The sequence below is a fragment of the Chiloscyllium plagiosum genome, chromosome 12 (genome assembly GCF_004010195.1).
Source record: "Chiloscyllium plagiosum isolate BGI_BamShark_2017 chromosome 12, ASM401019v2, whole genome shotgun sequence".
Taxonomy (NCBI): Eukaryota; Metazoa; Chordata; class Chondrichthyes; order Orectolobiformes; family Hemiscylliidae; genus Chiloscyllium; species Chiloscyllium plagiosum.
In genome coordinates, this window is record NC_057721.1 from 76,910,973 (window position 1) to 76,933,673 (window position 22,701).

Sequence of the window (22,701 nt, forward strand, 5' to 3'; positions counted from 1 at the left end):
AGAAAAGAAAGCAGAAACTGTAGTCAAAACCCAGAAACAGCACCTTTGGCGTAAGACCCCTTAAAAAAAAACATGGATCTCAGCAAATAGCATGCTTCAAATTACATGAGATTACCAGTATATAAACCTCTTTGAAGTTAGTGTTTCCACTTGAATAATAAACTGATTAATACATACAAATATATACTTCAAAGAATTAAACAGTCTGTTTAGATATTTTACTCCAAAAGAAAAGCCATAATTTTTCCATTTATGTTTTGCAACAAGCCTTCAGAATGCTGAATGCTCACAGTTCTACATCAGGCATTTTTGGCAAATGAAATAGGTTGACCAAAAAGCCATCAAAACTGATGCACTTTATTTAATCCAAATTCCTTGAGGTAATGCAAGGCATTTTTTTAAAAGTTGTAAAATGACTGAAGAGAACACAGAGAAGATTTGCAAGGGTTATAACAAAAAGGCTGGGGTTAGCAGAAAGAATAAAATGCTGGGTTTTGACTCCCTTCTTTTGAAAGAAGATGGATGGTCTAATCAAACCACATGTAATAGTGAAAGGTTTAGAACCATAGAATCCCTGCAGTGTGGAAGCAGGTCACTCAGCCCTTTAAGTGCACACTGACTCTCTGAAGAGCATCCCAGTCAGAATCACCCCCTAATGCTGCATTTCCGATGGCTAATCCACCTAGAAGCACCCTCTAGTGTTGTATTTCCCATAGCTAATCCACCCAGCCTGCACCTCCTTCCACCTATCGCATTTACAACGCCCCTCCCCCAAGTCCCTCCTCCCTACCTTTTATCTTAGGCTGCTGGACACACTTTCCTCATTCCTGAAGAAGGGCTCATGCCCGAAACGTCGATTCTCCTGCTCCTTGGATGCTGCCTGACCTGCTGCGCTTTTCCAACAACACATTTTCGGCTCTGATCTTCAGCGTCTGCAGTCCTCACTTTCTCCTCCAATAGGGAATGATCAGGATTGAAGAGGAAGCAAGACAAGCACTTGGTAGAGAAGGAAATAGAGGTTTAGATGAGAAGCAATGGGAAGAGACTCAAGTACAGCATAAACACGGACAGTGACTGATTGGGCCACATACCTCTGAATTTATGCCACGTATCCGAGAAATTCCTAAAAGATAACTTGGATTAATTTGGTCAGGGTCTACGTCTGGAAGTGATGCAGTCTCTCATTGGGTGTAAAGGAATCAAGGGCTTCTTTAGGAACAGTAAAACTCAGGGTTGTCTATATGAGTTAAAATTTCAGGTCAAGTGACTGTGTTCTGAGGAAAGGTCACTGGATCCAAAACGTTAACTCTGATTTCTCTCCACAGATGCTGCCAGACCTGCTGAGCTTTTCCAGTAACCTCTGATTTTATTTCTGATTTTATTTCTGATTTACAGCATCCACAGTTCTTTCGGTTTTTTTGCTTATCTCAGTGATATGTTCAGGGCTGGTTAGTAGAAGCAGGATTTTGATGAATTGGTTTTGTCAGTGGGAATTGGGATTACATTGGTTTTGGGGTAGACAGGTGGAATTACATCAGTTGTTTGGCGTTGGAAGTGGATTAGATCAAGTCAGTTGGGGTTGGCAGAAGGATTGGATTAAATCAACTATAGTGGCATTTGGATGGGATCAGTTTGAGTGGGTTTGACACTGAAAACATTTGATAGCTGAACAGAAGTAGTTCATTCAGCCCATCTAGTCTGCTCATCATTCAATGGCATCATAACTAATCTGAATAACCTTACTTTCTTGTTTTATCCTCTGAACCCTTGATTCCCTGAATGATTAGAAATCTATCATTCTCAGCCTTGAATACACTGTATGATCCATCCTCAACAGCCCTCCATGGTAAAGATTTTCAACAGCTTCTCAGAGTAGAAATTCCTCCTCATTGTCTTAAATGGGCAACCCCTTATTCTGAGAGTATGACCTCTAGTTCTAGATTCTCCCACAAGAGAAAACAATATCTTCACATCAGAGGCCATGAGTCCAAAAGAAATTGAGGCAGAGGTAGGCCACTCAGCCCATTGAGTCTTCACTATCATTCAATGGAATCTAATACAGGGCAACCTTAATTATCCAAATGACACAGATGGAGAATATTTTGGTTGGATAATCGAATGTTCAGAATACACAGGTTACCCAAGCATCGGGACTTTGAGATCTTGTTCTGATAACCCGAAATTCGAAAAATCGATGATCGCATAACCGAGGTTGTACCGTAATCTGAAAATTTGATAATCCTCAACTCCACTATCCTGCCTTTTCTGCATAACCTCTGATTCCTCTGTTGATCCAACAGCCTTGAGTATGCTTAATGACCCTGCCTCAATAGCCTTATCCAGTAAAGAATTTCATAAATTCACTTTCATCTGAGAGAAGAAATTACTTCTTCTCTCTGCATTAAATGGGCAACCCCTCCTTTTGAGGTTTTTTTTGGTCCTAGACTCTCTCACAAGGGAAAATAACCTTCTTTGACATTTACCCTGTCAAGCCCCTGAAGAATCTTGTAGGTTTCTGCAATGTCTACTCTCAGTCCCTTCATCTCGAATGAGTACAGGCCCAATCTACTCAACACCTCCTCATATGACAGTCTCTCAAAATCCAGAATTAACCAAGTGAACTGCCTCTAATGCGAGTCCACCTTTCTTTAGATAAAGTATCCAAAATTGTTCACAGAAATCCAGCTGCGGTCTAACTAATGCAAGTCCCCTCTCTTTGTATACTCCATTCCCTTTGAAATAAAGGCCAACATTCCAGTTGTCCTTTCTATAACTGACTGGACTGGCATTTTGTGAGGGTGAATTTGACAGGAAGCTGGCTGTCGGATTGGATTAATTTTATGACTGTCGACAGTTAACGTTAAATCAGGATCATCGTGAGCAGTAAGTTTGGACATAGCTTCTGATATGATAATATTATGATAATGAATGCAAACTATTCTTAATTGATTATTTTTGATCCAATTCTTTTATGCAACTGAGCTCCACGTCATGTGAAAGTAGACAACTCAATATCATTTCTGTTCTCTCCAAGATAAGGTTTTCTGATTTTATCACACTTAACTTACAGCATTGGCAGTGTTACACCTTAGAAATAGATGGCTTTATCTTTGCAATAGATCAAAGGATCATTTTTCATCCTTGATAATGTAGGTTCAGGTGCTTTTTAGACATATATGTGTATTGCATGCAGTTCTAGTCACCGCATTATAGGAAGAATGGGGAAGCTTTGGAAAAGGTTCAGAGGAGATTTACTAAGATGTTGCCTGGTATGGAGGGAAAGTCTTATGAGGAAAGGTTGAGGACTTGAGGCTGTTTTTGTTAGAGAGAAGAAAGTTGAGAAGTGACTTAATTGAGACATCTAAGATAATCAGAAGATTAGGTCGGATGGACAGTGAGAGCCTTTTTCCGAGGATGGCGATGGCTAGCACGAGGGGGCATAGCTTCAAATTGAGGGGTTATAGATCTAGGACAGATGTCAGAGGTAGTTTCTTTAATCAGAGAGTAGTAGGGGCATGGAACACACTGCCTACAACAATGCCAACTTTAAGGGCATTTAAATGGTCATTGGATAGGCAAATGAATGACAATGGAATAGTGCAGGCTAGATGGGCTTCGGATTGGTTTCACAGGTCGGCACAACATTGAGGGCCAAAGGGCCTGTACTGTGCTGTAATATTCTATGTTTACCTTCTAAAGTTTTGAACAGCCCAGTGTTTTCTCTAGTATTTCAGATGATGGGGATGTTTGCTCAATCCTGTGCACTCCATTGATCCATTGCATGTTTTCAGCTTGGGTGGAGAGAGGAGGGGCAACAGAATTTTTTTTAAATGTGTCAGATAAACAAAAGAAGACCACTCTCACCCACTTCTGACTGATGAATGACCAATGGCCCATTCGTCAACAATGTTTCCCATGTGGCAGATTATACTGATAAAAGCTTTTAACAATGATATAACCTGCAAGGAACGACAGCAATTATATTTTATTGGTTTTTACACTTCTTTACCTTTCAGATACCCTGTTCAGGAGTCTTGGACTGGGGGCAGTTGTTGGTCTTGGAGTTGCTGCACTCTTGTTAATCCTCGTCATCACCGATGTCAGCTGCTTCTTCACAAAACAGTGTGGATTGCTGATGTGCATCACCACAAGGATTTGTGGGAAAAAGAATGGGTCAAGCACCAAAACCAAGGATGCCGAAGAAGGCAAAGCAGCTTATCTGTAAGTATGAGATAAAACAGTTCATGTGATTAGCCTCGTAAGCAATCATTCACCACCGAGGGCCTTCAAGTCATACAGCCATACAGATATACAGCGCAGAAGCTGACCCTTCAGTCCAATTCATCCATGCTGACCAGATATTCTAAATTAATCTAGTTCTATTTGCCAGCACTTGGTCCATATCCCTCTAAACCCTCCCGATTCATATACCCATCCTAATGCCTTTTAAATGTTGTAATTGTACCAGCCTCCACCACTTCCTCTGGCAACTCATTCTATACATGCATTGCCCTCTGCATGAAAAAGTTGCCCCTTAGCTCCCTTTTAAATCTTTCCCCTCTCACCCTGAACCTATGCCCTCTAGTTCTGGACACCATCACTCCAGGAAACAATCTTGTCTAGTTACTCTATCCATGCCCTTCATGATTTTATATACCTTTCTAAGGTCACCCCTCAGCCTCCGATGCTCCAGGGAAAACAGGCCCAGACTATTCAGCCTCTCCCTATAGCTCAAATCCTTCAATTCTGGCAACATTGTTGTAGCTCTTTTCTGAACCCTTTCACGTTTCACAATTTTGCCATCAGTGCTCCAATAATGTCAAGCTTAATATCTCAGTCTCACTTTGAGAGACAGACACATGATTGAGCTTCTTAGTCTCATCAGCATCTCTCCCACTTAAAGGGAATCTTATTATCAGAGTTCCTGTTAATCAGAAATTCATAACATGATGGAAGACAGAGCCTTACCAGCACAAACCCTGGTGTCTTTGCTCCTAAATCTTGCATTTGCAATGCATAAAGCAAAGGTAAAATGGAGGTATAAAGTTGGCTGTCTTGCACTTCCCTTGAAATTTCCGGATGCTGTCTCAAAAGATATAATCAGTCTGATTCCTCCCAAAGCAATTGCTTTTCTCATTCCAATTCTGACTGGTAACGATGCATGAACTGCTAAAAAGTATATACAAAGGGGAAGAAAGGGCACTTGTGGTGCAGGTCATGTCCCAGTGTCTGGGCTGGAAGTTCTGAGGTCAAGTTCCATCAGCCTTGGAAGTGTGCCATAATGGGTTGATTAAAAATAATAAAAAGGCAAAGGTGAAATACTCCAATTAAATTTATACAAGAAAAGAAAAACAAAAAAATTGTGGATGATGTAAATCAGAAACAAAAACAGATATAGCTGAAAAAACTCAGCAGATCTAGCCCCATCTCTGGAGAGGAAACAGAATTAACATTTCAGAATCAGTGGCCGTTCTCCAGAATAGAATTAACCTATCTTTTTAGTTCTTCTCTAATTATTAACACCTCCTGACTAGAAGTTTTTCCATCTACCTCACCTAAGACTAAATGACAAAGGAGCAGAATTAGGCCATTCAGCCCATCGAGTCTCCTCCACCATTCAATCATGGCTGATAAGTTTCTCAATCAGGAGAAAGTGAGGACTGCAGATGCTGGAGATCAGAGACAAGAGTGTTGTGCTGGGAAAGCACAGCAGGTCAGGCAGCATCCGAGAAGCAGGAGAATCAACGTTTTGGGCATAAGCCCTTCATCATAAAAATTTCTCACCCCCATTTTCTTGCTTTCTCCCCGTAACCCTTGATTCCCTTGATAATCAAGATCCTATCTATCGCCATCTTAAGTATATTCAATGATCTGGCTTCCAGTCTTATGAGTCACCTGTTTGCTATTGAGTGGAGATCTGATACTGTTGGTGAGATGAATGTTAGCTCAGTTGGTAGGACAGCTGGTTTGCAATGCAGAATGATGCCAACACTATAGAATCAATTTCTGCACCAGCTGAGAATACCATGAAGGACTGTCCTTTACAGCCTCACACCTCATGCCTCATACCTCACACCACACATCTCAACTGAGGCATGATAACCTTCAGGTTGTACTACCACCAGCTATCTCTCTATTTTTCTTTTGCTTTATGCCTTGCAAATGCAAGGTGTAGGAAACAAACACCAGGGTTTGTGCTGGTAAGGCTCTATGTTCCATCATGTTATGGGTTTCTGATTAGCAGGATCTCTGATAATAAGACTCCCTCGAAGTGGAAGAATTGAGGCTAGGAAGCTTGATCATGAGTCTGTCTAATGGGACAGCAATGTTTCTGGTCCTTTGGGGTTATGGTGACTTCACTGTTACCCAGTAGACAACATCATTTAGATCTCAAATAACAAAAGTACAGAATTTCATGTAGCTTTTTTTAATGCTGCCAAGAATATCAAATTTCCAATTATGATAATGCAGATTAAAATACATGAATAAATTTGGTTACTTAAGCGTTTGACTTCTTTCTTACAATTTTAAAACTGTTAAATCAAATCTTTATTAAACACTGGTTTAGATGCACTGGTCAAATGATGAAGAGCATGCTAATGAAGTGTTTCAAATTAGTTATAAATGAGGCTTCTGTAACTAAAACCACAGCTACCTGTTAAAAGTGAATAAATGTGTAAACACATTTTCAGCTTCGCAGATTAGACACTGAATGCCTGATCATTTTTTTTGATAAGTGCAGTTCTCGGTATACAGCTAAGTTACAAACTTTCATTTTCAAATTTCCATTGCAGTAATAATGAGGTGCAAGGATAGTATCTACTTTTAATTGTTACGATACTTAAAGACCATAAGAAATAGGAACAGGAGTAGGCTATTTGGCTCCTTGAGCTTACTCCGCCATTTATTCGGATAGTGGCTGATGCGACATTTCGCATGTCTACTTTCCTGCCTTTTCTCCATAACCCTTGATTCCCCCACTGATCAGGAATCTATCTATCTCAGCCTTAGGTATACATAAGGATTCTGCTCCCACAGCTCTCTGTGGTCATGAGTTCCGTAGAAGAATTATCTCCTCATCCTAGTCTTAAACCAGTGCTCCTTTATTCTGAGACAATACCTTTTTTTCCTAAACTTCCCCATCAGAAGAAACATCAAGCCAATTAAGAATTTCTATAATGATTGACACATAATAGTCAGCATTTGTTGGGAAAATTTCAGCGTTTGCATGGGCTTTTGTTAACAATCTGGAAATAGAGACATGGAGGAGAGACACTGAGAGTTGTGAATCACCACAAATTGAGCTCACCCTCGATGTTCCCATGAATGTCAGGCAGTTGCTCGATTTGTGCAAAATAAATTAATTAAACTCACTGTGGAGAGATTAAACTGGCAGGGCACTGTTATCATGTTCCTTAGTTGGTTATTTATCGGTTTGAGCTAAAGGCGCATGAGTCCAAATCTCTACCCATCGATACTCGGAATTTAAGCTCAATTTAGCAAATGAAGTTCCAGAGCTTCAGGCAGATGACACCAAGCTGGGTGGGAGGGTGAGCTATGAGGAGGATGCATAAATGTTTCAGGGTGATGTAGACAAGCTGAGTGGGTGGACAATTGCAGATCATTTCAGGGAACATCTCTAGGACACACGCATGAAACAATCCCACCGCTCTGTGGGCTGAACACTTTAATTCCCCTTCCCACTCCACAAAGGACATGTAGGTCCTGGGCCTCCTCCATCTCCAAACCCTAACCACCCGATGCCAGAAGGAAGAATACCTCATCTTCTGCTGTGGGACCCTCCAACCACACAGGATCAATGTGGATTTCATCAGTTTCCTCAGTTGTCCCCCCAAAACCTTCCAACTCGGCACCACTCTCTTGAATGGTCCTACCTGTCCAATATCCTTCCCACCCATCTGCTCCATCCACCTCTCTGATCTATGACCTTCACCCCCACCTTCATCTACCTATCACAATCCCAGCTACCTTCCCTGCCTCCCCCGTCAGTCTCATCCCCCTCAGCGCCCTTGGCCCACAAATCTCATTCTTGATCAAGGACTTATGCCTGAAACATCGATTCTCCTGCTCTTCAAATGCTGCCTGATCAGTTGTGCTTTTCCAGCACCACACACTTTGACTTACATGTGACTCCAGTTACAGAGCAATGTGGTTGACTCTAAACTGTCCACAGAAATTTGATTTGATTGGATTTGATTTATTGTCGAACAAACAGCATCTACAAGTTTGCTGACGACACCATCGTGGTAGGATGGATATCAAACAGTGATGAATCAGAATATAGGAAGAAGACAGAGGGCTTGCTGCCATGGTGCAATAAGAACAACCTCTCTCTCAATGCCAACAAAACTAAAGAACTGGTCATTACTTTAGAAAGAAAGGAGGAGAGCTACCCCCAACTACATCAACAGAGCAGAGGTTGAGAGGGCTAACAGCGTCAAGTGACGATAAGCAACAACCTGCCCTGACTCCCCACATAGATGCAATGGTCAAGAAGGCACAACAACACCTCCTCTTCCTCAGACAGCTCAGAAAATGAATGATGTCCATAAGAACTCTCACCGACTTCTGCAGATGCATCATGGCAAGAGTACTGTCGGGTGCTTAATGGCCTGGTAAGGCAACTGCTCTGCCTAGAACAGTAAGAAACTACAGAAGGTGGTGTGCACAGCCCAGACCATCAGGGAAGTCAACCTTCCATCTGTGGACTTCATTTACACAGCTCATTGCCCCAGAAAGGCTGCCAACATCATTAAAGACCCATCACGCCCCGGTAATGCTCTCCTACAACCTCTTCCATAAAGCTAAAGCTGAAGATACAGAAGCTTGAACACATGCACCAACAGGTCCAAGAACAGTTCCTTCCTGGCCATTGCTAGACTGATGAATGGACTCTCTAACTTCAAATAATACTGATCTTGGTAATGTTATCCTTGCTGCGTGCACGTCCTGTGTGGTGAACCTATGTGCCTCACTCTGTCCAAATGTTTCTCACCCTATGATCTGTATGTCCTTGCTTACTAAGATCTGCCTGTACTGCTCACAAACAAAGCTTTTCACTGTACTTAGATACACATGACAGCCTACAGAGCCAATCAGTTCAATTAATGATGAGCTGTACATGCCTTGCCATTGATACCAATATTCCTTGTAAGGATATAGAAAATTAATAGGAGATACTGACAACTGCAGATGCTGATAAAATCAGAGTCGATAAAATGGGGCATTGGAAAAGGCACAGCAGGTCAGGCCGCATCGGGAGAGCAAGAGAGTCAACCTTTCAGGCATAACCCTTCATCCGGTCCTGTTGAAGGGCTATGCCTGAAACATCGACTCTCTTGCTCCCCCGATGCTGCCTGACCTGCTGTGTCTTTTCCCAGCACCACATCTAAGCAACTCTACAGTAAATTTATGCTGATTATTACGTTTGTGAGTCAGCAAAGAAAATTGACAAAGGATTAAAGAAAAGGCTTAGCTGGTCAGATAATAGGAACATAGAAATATGGAAAATAGGTGCAGGTGTTGGCCATTCGGCCCCTCGAGCCTACACCACCATTCAATATGATTATGGCTGATCAGGCAATGTCAGCATCCCATTCCCACTTTCTCTCCACACCCCTGATCCCTTTAGCCATGTGGGCTACTTCCAGCTCCCTCTTGAATATATCTGATGGACTGGCCCCAACAATTTTCTGTGGGAGAGAATTACACAGGTTCACAACTCTCTGAGTGAAGAAATTCTTCCTCATCTCCATAAGACATAGGAGTGGAAGCAAGGCCCATCGAGTCCACTCCGCCATTTCATCATGGCTAATGGGTGTTTCAATTCCACTTCCCTGCACTCTCCCCATAGCCCTTAATTCTTGCAAGATCAAGAATTTATCAATCTCTGTCTTGAAGACACCCAACGTCCCGGCCTCCACTGCGTCCCATGGAAATGAATTCCACAGGCCCATCACTCTCTGGCTGAAGAAATGTCTCCTCATTTCCCTATGAATGGTTTATTCCTTATTCTTAGACTGTGACCCCTAGTTCTGGACTTCCCCAACATTGAGAACATTCTTCCTGCACCTAACCTGCCTGGTCCCATCAGGATTTTATATGTTTCTGTGAGATTCCCTCATATTCCTCTAAATTTTAGTGAGTGTAAAAATCAGATACTATGTATACCTGGTTAATCAACAGATTCTGGTGGAGGACTACATAACTTTAAATTGTTTAGAAATTCACAGCATCAACACCTGACGATGGCAGAAGTGACGACAAATGAATCCCCACCGCACCTTAAAGTAGAATTCAGTAACAAACTACTAAATGTCAATGAGCAATTAGACAAAAGGTGAACACTGAGTGGAGGGATTGAATATGTGGCTGTCTCATGAAGTCAATTGTAAGAAATTTGATGTGTCAGTATTGTAAGAGCCAGACAAACTAAGTTTGGCAAACACCAAACTAAGCAAATACATTCTTATTCGTAGTTGTTTCTTTTGCAACATGTCATAGTCATAGAGTCATAGAGATGTACAGCATGGAAACAGACCCTTCGGTCCAACCCGTCCGTGCCGACCAGATATCCCAATTCAATCTAGTCCCACCTGCCAGCACCCGGCCCATATCCCTCCAAACACTTCCTATTCATATACCCATCCAAATGCCTCTTAAATGTTGCAATTGTACCAGCCTCCACCACTTCCTCTGGCAGCTCATTCCATACACGTACCACCCTCTGCGTGAAAAAGTTGCCCCTTAGGTAATTTTCCCAGATGCACTCTGATGTCCAGCAATACATGAATTCAAAAACAGCAAAGGCAGTAACTGTGCAGGTTCTCTCTCTCTCTCTCCTGCACTGACCTCACCATGTGCTTCCTTTGTCTGTATTTCTCCCTTTTAAAACTGCTGTTGTTTTGCCTTTTTTTCCCAAAGTTCCAAAACAATGCAACAGCATATAAAACAGTAATTGCTGCTCCCAGAATTCAAGGAAATCAGCTCCAGCACCTAAAATACTTCAAAAAAAAAGGAGCAGCTGTTACAGCCAGAAAGTTTTCCCGTCCTCCATCTTGGATTACCCAGAATCCTCCCTGAGGCAGAACATTAGAGGAAACAGTTAATTTGATTGGGCATTTAGCAGTCAACCAGATATTGGATCCAATCTGTCGGTGTTGCTAGTGATGCCATGTTATTCAACCTCATTCCTGTGCTGACAGAACACTGATTACAGTATAATGTTAGCATCTTATTTCTGGTTAGCTGAAAAAATGTTTTAGAGAGTAATACCAGGAAGAAGGCTAAATGGACCTTCAACAAAATAGATGACAGAACTGCAGGTGTGCTGCAAATCAGAAACAAAAAGAAGATTGCTGGAAAAACTCAGCAGCTCTGGCAGCATCTGTGGAGATAAATCAAAGTTAACATTTTGGTTGCAGTGACCCTTCCTCAGAACTGGAGAAGGGTCACTGACCCCATAATGTCAACTCTGTTTTTCTCTCTCCACAAAGCTGTTGGGTTTTTCCAGCAATTTCTTTTTTGTCACTAAATTGAGCTTATTCCTTAGTAATTTGATTTAATTCTTCATGGGGTTCAAGTGAGCAAGGAAGTATTAGATGGTGTATAATGTGGGGAATAATCGCTTGTGCTTCAATGGTCTTGCCCCTACCTCTGATCCAGGAGACCCAAGTTCATGTCCCACCTGCCCCAGAGCTATATATTAACATCTCTAAACAGGTTAAATTGAAAATAGATAATATGGGGATCTGAGAAATTTGCATGGCTTCAGAAAATGCAGCTTAATCCCCAGTCATTTGATTAGATTCTTTGTGGAAATAACTAGATACTATAGGAAGCTTGTCCAGTTGGCATTTACAATAATGAACCTTGCAGATAGATTGGTTTGGAAAAGGAACCATTGAGTCAGATCATCAAAAGTGACAGTGATGGCATTGGAAAACATTTGCATCCCATGCGATTGTAAGGCAGTCATTACAATAGATCGAATTCACATACACTGCAGATTGTCACAATGGGAAAGGGTAGAACTGGGAGTTGTGTACACAGGTTTCTGTAATACAATTCAACAGAAACACGGTTTACCCTTTTCATAAAGGAGGAAATATTTGTTGGACCTACTCTTAGTTTAATAAATGATGCAAAACTGTGAGAAATTGAGCACAGATTGGGCAACTGCACAGTCAAAAAGGTTGATTCAGTGAATAGGCACCACCTGTCAGATTCAATGGAATGGAATGAATCTAGATCAGGAAGTACCATGAATTTCTGTACAATCCCAGGTACCAATTAAAGATTACAAAAGAAAGCTGGCGATAGAAATGAATCATTCACTAAAGTGTGGGGATAACAAATTGGGATTTGAATTGCTTGGAGAACTTCTTGTTAAGAATTAAGAATTACTTGAAGAATTTAGGCCAACAACCTCTGATTTTGTGACATTCTAGAATGTGTGACCTGAAGTATTGGGTCTGGTCTTGGTCAGTGTACAGAGGAATATATTGAAGATCCAGAGACGAACAGGAAGGTAGTGGTAACCAAAAGGTTAGCCTTCAGAAGGTTTCTGTGCTGGGGATTCCCAGGCAATGAGACCCTGTTACTAAGCTGTCCAAGAATCTTCAAATCCAGAGCGAGAGAGACAGGACCCTTTGTAGTATTCAGTAAATGATGTTCTATGATTTAAAAGTCCAGCAGCAGTCCAGAAGGCTATATAGAAGCAGAATTAGATCATTCAGCCCATTGAGACCACTCTACAATTTGTTCTTGGCTGATATGTTTCCCAATCCCATCCTCCTGCCTTTCTGCCATAACATTTGTTCTCCCTACCAATCACCAACCTATCCATTTCTGTCCTAAATACACTCAATGACTTAGCCTCCTCAGCAATGAAGAAAGGGGCAGTTATCTTACTGGGATTATACTACAAGCCTCCCTACAATCAGAGGGAGTTAGAGGGTCAAATTATATGGGTAAATCATAGGTTAGGCCACTTTTGGAATATTGTGTACAATTTTCATCTCCTTCCTATCGGAAGGATGTTGTGGAACTTGAAAAGGTTCAGAAAAGATCTACAACAATATTGCCAGGGTTGGAGAATTTGAGCAATAGGGAGAGGCTGAATAGGCTGAGACTGTTTTCCCTGGAGCGTCGGAGGCTGAGGGGTGACCTTATAGAGGTTTATAAAATCATGAGGAGCGTGGATGGGGTAAATAGGGAAAGTCTTTCCCTTTGGCTGGGGGAGTCCAGAACTAGAGGGCATAGGTTTAGGGCAAGACAGGAAAGATATAGAAGGGTCCTAAGGGACAACATTTTCACACAGAGGGTTTTGCATGTATGGAATGTGATGCCAGATGAAGTAGTGGAGGCTTGTATAACTGTAGCATTTAGAACATAGAATATCGAACATTACAGCACAATACAGACCCTTCAGCCCTTGATGTTGCGCCGACCTGTGAAATTACTGATCTAACCTACACTATTACATTCTCATCCATATGCCTATCCAATGACCATTTAAAAGCCACTAAAGACGGTGAGTCTACTACAGTTGCAGGCAGTGCATTCCACCCCTCCCTACTACTCTGAGTAAAGAAACTACCCCTCACACCTGTCCTATATCAATCATCCCTCAATTTAAAGCTATGTCCCCATGTGCTAGCCATCACTATCCTAGGAAAAAGGCACTCACTGTCCACCCTATCTAACCCTCTGATTATCTTATTTGAATCAATTAAGTCACCTTTCAACCTTCTTCTCTCTCATGAAAACAGCCGAACGTCCCTCAGCCTTTCCTCCATACCAAGCAACATCCAAGTAAATCTCCTCTGAACCCTTTCCAAATCTTCCACATACTTACTATACTGTGGTGATGAGAACTGCACGCAATACTCCAAGTGCAGCCATACCAGAATTTTGTACAGCTGCAGCATGATCCCGAAACTCAATCCCTCTACCAATAATACATAACACACTGTATTCTTAGCTAACATACATCTTCTTAACAACCTTATCAACCTGGGTGGCAACTTTCAAGGATCTATGTACTTGGTCACTGAGATCTCTCTGCTCATCGACACTACCAAGAATCTTACCATTAGCCCAGTACTCTGCATTCCTGTTAGTCCTTTCAAAGTGAATCACTTCACACTTCTCCACATTAAACTCCATTTGCCACCTCTCAGCCCAGCTCTGCAGCTTATCTATAAGACTATAAGACATAGGAGTGGAAGTAACACCATCCGGCTCACCGAATCCACTCCTCCATTCAACCCTGGCTGATGGGCATTTCAACGTCACTTACCAGCACTCTCCCCGTATCCCTTAATTCCTTGCGAGATTAAGAATTTATCAATCTCTGCCTTGAAGACATTTAATGTCCCGGCCTCCGCTGTGCTTTGTGGCAATGAATTCCACAGGCCCACATCTCTCTGGCTGAAGAGATGTCTCCTCATTTCTGTTTTAAATTGACCCCCTCTAATACTAAGGCTGTGCCCACGGGTCCTAGTCTCCCCGCCTAACGGAAATAAATTCCCAGCGTCCATCCTTTCTAAGCCATGAATTATCTTGTAAGTTTCTATTAGATCTCCCCTCAACCTTCTAAACTCTAATAAATATAATCCCAGGTTCCTCAGTTGTTCATCATATGTTAGGCCTACCATTCCAGGGATCATCCGTGTGAATCTCCGCTGAACACGCTCCAGTGCCAGTATGTCCGTCCTGAGGTGTGGGGCCCAAAATTGGACACAGTATTCTAAATGGGGCCTAACCAGAGCTTTATAAAGTCTCAGTAGCACATCGCTGCTTTTATATTCCAACCCTCTTGAAATAAATGACAACATTACATTCGCTTCCTTAACCATGGACTCAACCTGCAAGTCAACCTTTACAGAATCCTGGACCAGCACTCCCAGATCCCTTTGTGCTTTGGCTTTATGAACATTCTCACCATTTATAAAATAGTCCATCCCTGTATTCTTTTTTCAGAAATGCAAGACTTCACATTTGCTCACATTGAATTTCATCAGCTATTTCTTGGAGGACCACTCCCCTAAACTGTCTAAATCTTTCTGCAGCCTCCCCACCTCCTCAGAACTAACTGCCTGTTCACCTAACTTCGTATCATCAGCAAACTTCACCAGAATGCCCCCAGTCCCTTCATCCAGATCATTAATATATCAAGTGAACAGCTGCGGCCTCAACACTGAACCCTGCGGGACACCACTTCTCACTAGCTGCCATTCCAATAAAGAACCTTTAATCCCAACTCTCTGCCTTCTGTCAGTGAGCCAATCCCCAATCCATGCCAGTAGCTGACCTCAAACACCATGGAGTCTCACCTTACTCAGCAGCCTCCCGCGAGGCATCTTATCAAAGGCCTTTTGGAAGTCTAGGTAGAAAACATCCACCAGGTTTCCCTGGTCTAACCCACTTGTCACCTCTTCAAAAAATTCTAACAGGTTTGTCAAACACGACCTCCCCTTGCTAAATCCATGCTGACTTGTTTTAATCTGACCCTGCATTTCCAAGAATTTAGAAATCTCATCCTTAACGATGGATTCTAGAATTTTACCTGCAACTGAGCTTAGGCTAATTGGCCTATAATTTTCCATTCTTTGTCTTGATCCTTTCTTGAACAAGGGGGTTACAACAGTGATTTTCCAATCATCTGGGACTTTCCCTGACTCCAGTGAAGTTTGAAAGATTACAACCAACGCCTCTGTTACTTCTTCAGCCACCTCCCTCAGAAGTCTAGGATGTAGGCCAGGAGATTTATCAATGTTTAGACATTTTAGCTTTTCTAGCGCTTTCTCTTTTGTAATGGCTACCATACTCAACTCTGCCCCTTGACTCTCCTTAATTGTTGGGATATTACTCACGTCTTCCACTGTGAAGACTGACACAAAGTATTTATTAAGTTCTTCAGCTATTTCCTTATCTCCCATCACTAGTCTTCCTGCATCAATTTGGAGGGGACCAATTTCTACTTTTGTCTCTTGTTTGTTTCTTATGTATTGAAAGAAAATTTTACTATCATTTCTAATATTACTGGCTAGCTTACTTTCATATTTGATCCTCTCCTTCCTTATTTCTCTTTTTGTTATCCTCTGTTTGTTTTTGTAGTTTTCCCAATCTTCTGATTTCCCAGTGCTGTTAGCCATCTTATAGGCTCTCTCATTTTTTATGATAAATTTCCTGACTTCCTTTGTCAGCCATGGCTGTCTCATGAACCCCCGGATAATCTTTGTTTTCTTTGGGATGTAACTATGTACTGTGTCCTCAATTACACCCAGAAACCCCTGCCATTGTTGCTGTACTGTCTTCCCCGTTCTGTTCTGCTTCCAGTTGATTTTCATCAGTTCCTCTCTCATGCCCTTATTTAACTGTAACACCATTACCTCCGATTTTGCCTTCTCCCTTTCGAACTGCAGACTGAACTCAACCATATTATGATCGCTGCCTCCTAAGTGTTGCCTAACTTTAAGATCTTTTATAAAGTCTGACTCATCATAGCACTAAGCCAGTATAGCCTGCTCCCTTGTGGGCTCCATCACAAGCTGTTCCAAAGAGCCATACTGTAAGCATTCCATGAATTCCTTTTCTTTGGATCCACTGGCAACGTTATTCATTCAGTCAATTTGCACATTGAAGTCCCACATGATCACCGTGACCTTGCCTTTCTGACATGCCCTATCTATTTCCTTGTACATCTTGCATCCCTGGTCCTGACCCATGCTGGGAGGTCTGTACATAACTCCCATTATGTTTTTTTTTGCCTTTGTGGTTCCTCAATTCCACCCACACAGACTCCACATCATCTGACCCTATGTCATTCAGTGCCATAGATTTAATTTCATTCGTAACTAACAAGGCAGCCCCGCCCCCTCTGCCCACCTCCCTGTCTTTTTAATAAGTTGTAAATCCTTGGATGTTTAACTGCCAGTCCTGAACTCCCTGCAACCATATCTCTGTGATGCCTACCACATCATAATCATTCATGATGATTTGTGCCATTAAATTATCTACTTTGTTACGAATACTACGAGCATTCAGATAACGCACCTTAATGCTAATTTTTTTATCCCCATGATTTCCATCACCTCTAGCAGTATGTCCTAGTAGTAGTAACCTACAACATCCTTCGTCACTGTTCACAACTCTACTGACCTTAGAGTCATCGCAAATTTACTAACCCATCCATCTATGTCGCCATCCACTTACAAAAATGACAAACATCAGTGGATCCAAAACAAGTCCTTGCAGTACACCACTAGTAACTGAACTTCAGGATGAATATTTTCCATCAACCATCACCCTCTGTCTTCTTTCAGCTAGCCAATTCCTGATCCAAACTGCTAAATCACCGTCAATCCCATGCCTCTCTATTTGTGCAATAGCTTACTGTGGGGAATCTTATCAAATGCCTTACTGAAATCATGTACACCACATCAACTACTTTATCCTCATCCACCTGCTTGAACACCTTCTCAAAGAACTCAGCTCTGAAAATGTATTGCTGGAAAAGCGCAGCAGGTCAGGCAGCATCCAGGGAATCATGTACACCACATCAACTACTTTATCCTCATCCACCTGCTTGAACACCTTCTCAAAGAACTCAGCTCTGAAAATGTGTTGCTGGAAAAGTGCAGCAGGTCAGGCAGCATCCAGGGAACAGGAGAATCGACGTTTCGGGCATAAGCCCTTCTTCTCAAAGAACTCAATAAGGTTTGATCACCTACCCTTCACAAAACTATGTTGACTATCTCTAATCAAATTATTCCTTTTCTAGATCATTATAAATCCTATCTCTTATTAACTTTTCCAACACTTTACCCACAACTGAAGTAAGACTCACTGGTCTACAATTACCAGGGTGTCTCTGCTCCCCTACTTGAATAAGGGAACAACATTTGCTATCCTCCAGTCTTCTGACACTATTCCTGTAGACAATGATGACCTAAAGATCAAAGCCAAGTTCTTAGCAATCTCCTCCTTGGCTTCCCAGAGAATCCTAGGATAAATCCCATCTTGCCCAGGGGACTTGTCTATTTTTCACTTTCCCAAATTGCTAACACCTCTTCCTTGTGAACCTCAATCCCATCTGGTCTAGTAGCCTGTATCTCAGTATTCTCCTCAACAACATTGTTTTTCTTCTAGTGTGAATACTGATGAAAAGTATTCATTTAGCGCTTCCCCTTTCTCCTCCTGACTCCACGCAAAATATCCCACTACACTGCTTGATTGGCCTTATTCTTACTCGAGGCATTCTTTTATTCCTTAGGGTTTTCCATGATCTTATCTGCCAATAACTTCACATGTCCCCTCCTGGCTCTTGTTAGCTCTCTCTTTAAGTCTTTCCTGGCTACCTTGTAACCTTCAAGCGCCCTAACTGAGCCATCACATCTCATCCTAACATAAGCCTTCTTCTTCCTCTTGACATGAGATTCAACTTCCTTAGTAAACCATGACTCCCTCGTTTGACAACTTCTTCCCTGCCTGACAGGTACATACTTATCAAGGACCTGCAGGAGCTGTTCCTTAAATAAGCTCAATATTTCAATTGTGCCCATCCCCTGCAGTATACTTGCTCATCCTATGCATATTAATCTTACCTAATTGCAGCATAATTGCCTTTCCCCCAGTTATAAGTCTTGCCCTGCAGTATATACCTGTCCATTTCTATCACTAAACTAAACATAACCGAATTGTGGTCACTATCACCAAAGTGCTAAACATACCTCCAAATCTAACACCTGGTCGGGTTCATTCCCCAGTACCAAATCTAATGTAGCCTTGCCCCTTGTTCGCCTGTCTACATATTGTGTCAGAAGACCCTCCTGCACACATTGGATAAAAACTGACCCATCTAAAATACTTGCACTATAGTATTTCCAGTCAATATTTGGAAAGTTAAAGATCCCATAACAACTACCCTGTCACTCTCACTCCTATCGAGGATCATCTTTGCTAACCTATCCTCTACATCTCTGGAACTATTTGGAGGCCTTTGGAAAACTCTCAATAGGGTGACCCCTTCTTGCCTGTTTCTAATCTCAACCCACACTACCTCAGTAGAAAAGACATCAAATGTCCTTTCTGCAACCATCATATTGTCCTTGACTGGCAATGTCACCTTACCCCTTACCCCACCCCTGGGTTAGGATATCTGGTCGGCATGGATGAGTTGGACGCAAGAGTCCTGTATATCTCTATGACTCTTAAAATGTGCGAGAGACAGGGTATTAGTTGCAGAGTATTCCAACATTGCTAACATTAACTGGAATGGCATTCGTGTGAAAAGCTTATTCAAAGTGGGATTTTTACACAATGCATCCAGGAGAGCATTTTGTTCCAGTGCGTAGATCATCATATGAGGGATGGGGCAGTGATGGACGTAACCCTAGGGAATAAAGCTGGTCAAGTGGCTGAAGCATCAGTAGGCCAGTAGTTTTGGGGATTATAACCATAACTCTGTCAGTTTTAAGTTCATTATGAAAACAGATAAGGACAGTGCAAAGTTGTGTCTAAACTGGTGGAAGGCTGATTTCAATATCATCAGACAGGATTCAGCAAACAGACTGGGTGCAGCTACTCCCAGATAAGTCCAATTTTGGAAAGTGGAACCTTTTAAATAAAAAGTAGTTTAGTGAGCATTCAGGACCATTGAGTTCCTTTAAGAATGAGGGGTACCTGGATATGTGGATATCTCGGGATGTTGAGAGCTTGATCAAGAAATAAAATGAAGCGTATGTCAGATACAGAGCATTAAAAATTGGACCAATCCTTCAGAAGAATAGAGAGTGTAGAGGTTGCTTAAAACAGAAATTAGGAGGAAAAAGTGGGTCATACAATATCTTTCACAGATGTACTCATGGGAAACCATTATTATATGTATACTAGGGTAAGAGAATTATCAGGGAAAGAGGGGAACCTATCAGAGAGCCATCTACATTCACAAACATTGTAACTGGGGATTTCAGTTGGATTGATGAGGTTCTGGAACACGTTAGGATTAATAAGGAGGAGGTTTTAGATTTTAAGCAGGCAGGAAAGTACAATAACCCCTTGGGCCTAATGATATGTATCCCAGGATGGTATAGGAGGCAAGGAAGAAGATAGCTGGTGCCCTAGCGGAGATATTTAATATTTCACTGACAACGGATGATTGGAGGATAGTAAATGTGGCTCCTTTGTTCCTGAAGGGCAACAGGGATAGGTTGGGTAGTGACAGACCAGTTAGTCTGATGTCAGGGGAAGGGAAATATTGGAAAATATTCCGAGACATAGCATTAGTCGATATTTGGAAAGGCAGGGATTGATTGGGCAGGTTAGCATGGAATTGTTAGGAGATCCTGTCCGACTAATTTAATTGAGATTTTTGAAAGCTGACGAACTTTATTGATGAGGATAATGCAGTTAATGTGGTCTATGTGGAAAATAAAAGAACTGCAGATGCTGATAATCGGAATCAGAATCAGAAAATCTCAGCAGGTCTGGCAGTATCTGTGTTGATAAATCAGAGTTAATGTTTCAGATAGAGGTGCAGCACAGTAGATAGGTTGGTGAAGAAGATGGGATGTTCATCTTCATTATTCAGGGCATACATCTAGGAGTAAAGAAGACTTGCTACAACTTCCTAAAACATTGGTTAGGCCACAGATGGAATACTGAGTGCCGTTCTGGTTGCCACACTATCAGAAGGACGTGATTGCACTGGAGAGGGTGCAGTGGAGGTTCACCAAGAAGTTTCCTGGGAAGAAAGTCTACAAGATGAGAAGAGACTGGACAGGCTGGGTTTGTTTACTTTGAGAGCAGAGGAGGCTAAGGGGGGATCTGATTGAAGTATACAAAATTATGAGATCATGAGAATATCTTCCGCATGGCAGACCAGGTCTAAAACCAGAGTACATAAGTGTATGGTGAGAGGCAAATGGTTTATAGGAGATCTGAGAGAAAGTTCTTTCACCCAGAGGGTGATAGTAATATGGAACGTGGTGCATGAGAGGCTGGTGGAGACAGGTACTCTCACAGCATTTAAGAAGCATCTGAACTTTAAAATGTCAGGGGATAGTAGGTTATGGATGAATTGGAACTAAATGGAATGAGTGTAATTTGGTGTTTTTTGGTTAGCATAGACATTATGGGCTGAAAGGCCTATTTCTATGCTGTATGACTCTCTGGCTGTGCAACTCATAGCCGTCTGCAGCAATGGTTCCACAGAGTCCACATCCTCAGCTGAAGAAATTTCTCTTCATCTCAGTTCTAAAGGGTTGTGCCTTCACTCTGATGCTGTGTCCTCATGTCCTAGTCTCACCTACTAGAGGAAACATATTGTCCCCTTCCATTCTATCTAAGCCTCTTAGTATTCTTCAAATTCTCTCATTCTTAAACCACATCAAATACAGATTCAGAATCCTTAACCTCCCCTCATATGACAGGCCCTTCTTCCCTGGGATCATTCTTGTAAACCTCCTCTGGACCTCTCCAATGCCAGCACATCCTTCCTTAAATGTGGGGCCCAAAATTGCTCACAATATTCCAAATGTAGTCTTAAGCAGCCTCAGCAGTGCATCTCTGGTCTTGAATTCTCGCCCTCTTGAAATAAATCCTAACGTTGCATTTGCCTTCTTAATTGCCAACTGAACCTCCATGTTAACCTTAAGAGTGTACTGAACCAGGACTCTCAAGTCCCTTTGTGTTCCAGATTTTCAAAGCCTTTCCAAATTCAGAAAATAGTCTACACTTACATTTTCTTTCCATAGTGCACAACCACACACTTTCCCTCCATCTGATACTTACTTGCCATTCTCCTTGCTTGCCCAAGTCCTTAAGTCCTTCTGCAGCCTTCCAATCTCTTCAATGTTACCTGTCCCTCCACCAAGCTTAGATGCAAAGAGTGATTATCACCGCTACAACTTGTTTGAGTTTCTTAAAAGGAAATTTTACAAGGTCCTGAGAGGACAATTCCAACTATTGTAACAACTGTGACACATTATACATATACGACTGCTGGAACATCTTAAATTAACCCAGGAGCTCCTCAGGAGATACAGAGTAACATGTGACACTGAGTCACATCAGACACAGTTAAAAGCTGGCATAACAGTGAGCTTTTTATATCTGGCAATTGGATATTTCATTATCTGAGAATAGAATAAACACCTGTGCAATACTCTGTGAAAATCCTCATTTTTGATGTTTTGATGGAGGGAAGGTTATTGATGAAGCAGCTGAAGATGGTTGGCCCTAAGACATCACCCTGAGGAACTCCTGCAGAGTTGTCCTGGAGCTCAATTGGAATTGACCTTCACTGACACATATACTCAACCAATACAGTGAAAAGTCGCCACTTACAGCTCCACTTAGATTAAAAATTATATAAGTATAGCTTCTTTAGTTACAACATCACAGAAAATAGGGAAATAGAATGTCCACGTTTGCAAAAATAATTTCTCAGAATAACAGTCTCCCAACCAAGAAGACACTGTTACTGAGCCACCTGTCTGCGCTGGACCCTCAATCCAAACTGCACCAGGCTCCACCACGAGGATCATGAGGGTAGGAGATCGCTTCAGACTGCCATGCCAGGCCAAGGATGCCTTGCTGAGATGAAAAGACACCACCCCAGGAGGCCATCCTGGGTGGCCGCTACATTGGTGGGGAGTTCTCTATGCCAGGCAG

General features: G+C 42.0%; 1 protein-coding gene across 2 annotated transcripts in view; it reads left to right on the forward strand.

Annotated features, from left to right (window-relative positions):
- Positions 1-22,701, forward strand: part of LOC122555418 (neural cell adhesion molecule 2-like) — a 1,561,904-nt gene that overhangs the window by 1,513,081 nt on the left and 26,122 nt on the right. For both annotated transcript variants that reach the window (XM_043701406.1, XM_043701407.1), the window contains one exon: positions 4,017-4,221. In XM_043701406.1, the coding sequence (XP_043557341.1) occupies positions 4,017-4,221 (205 nt within the window). The remainder of the gene's footprint in view (positions 1-4,016; positions 4,222-22,701) is intronic.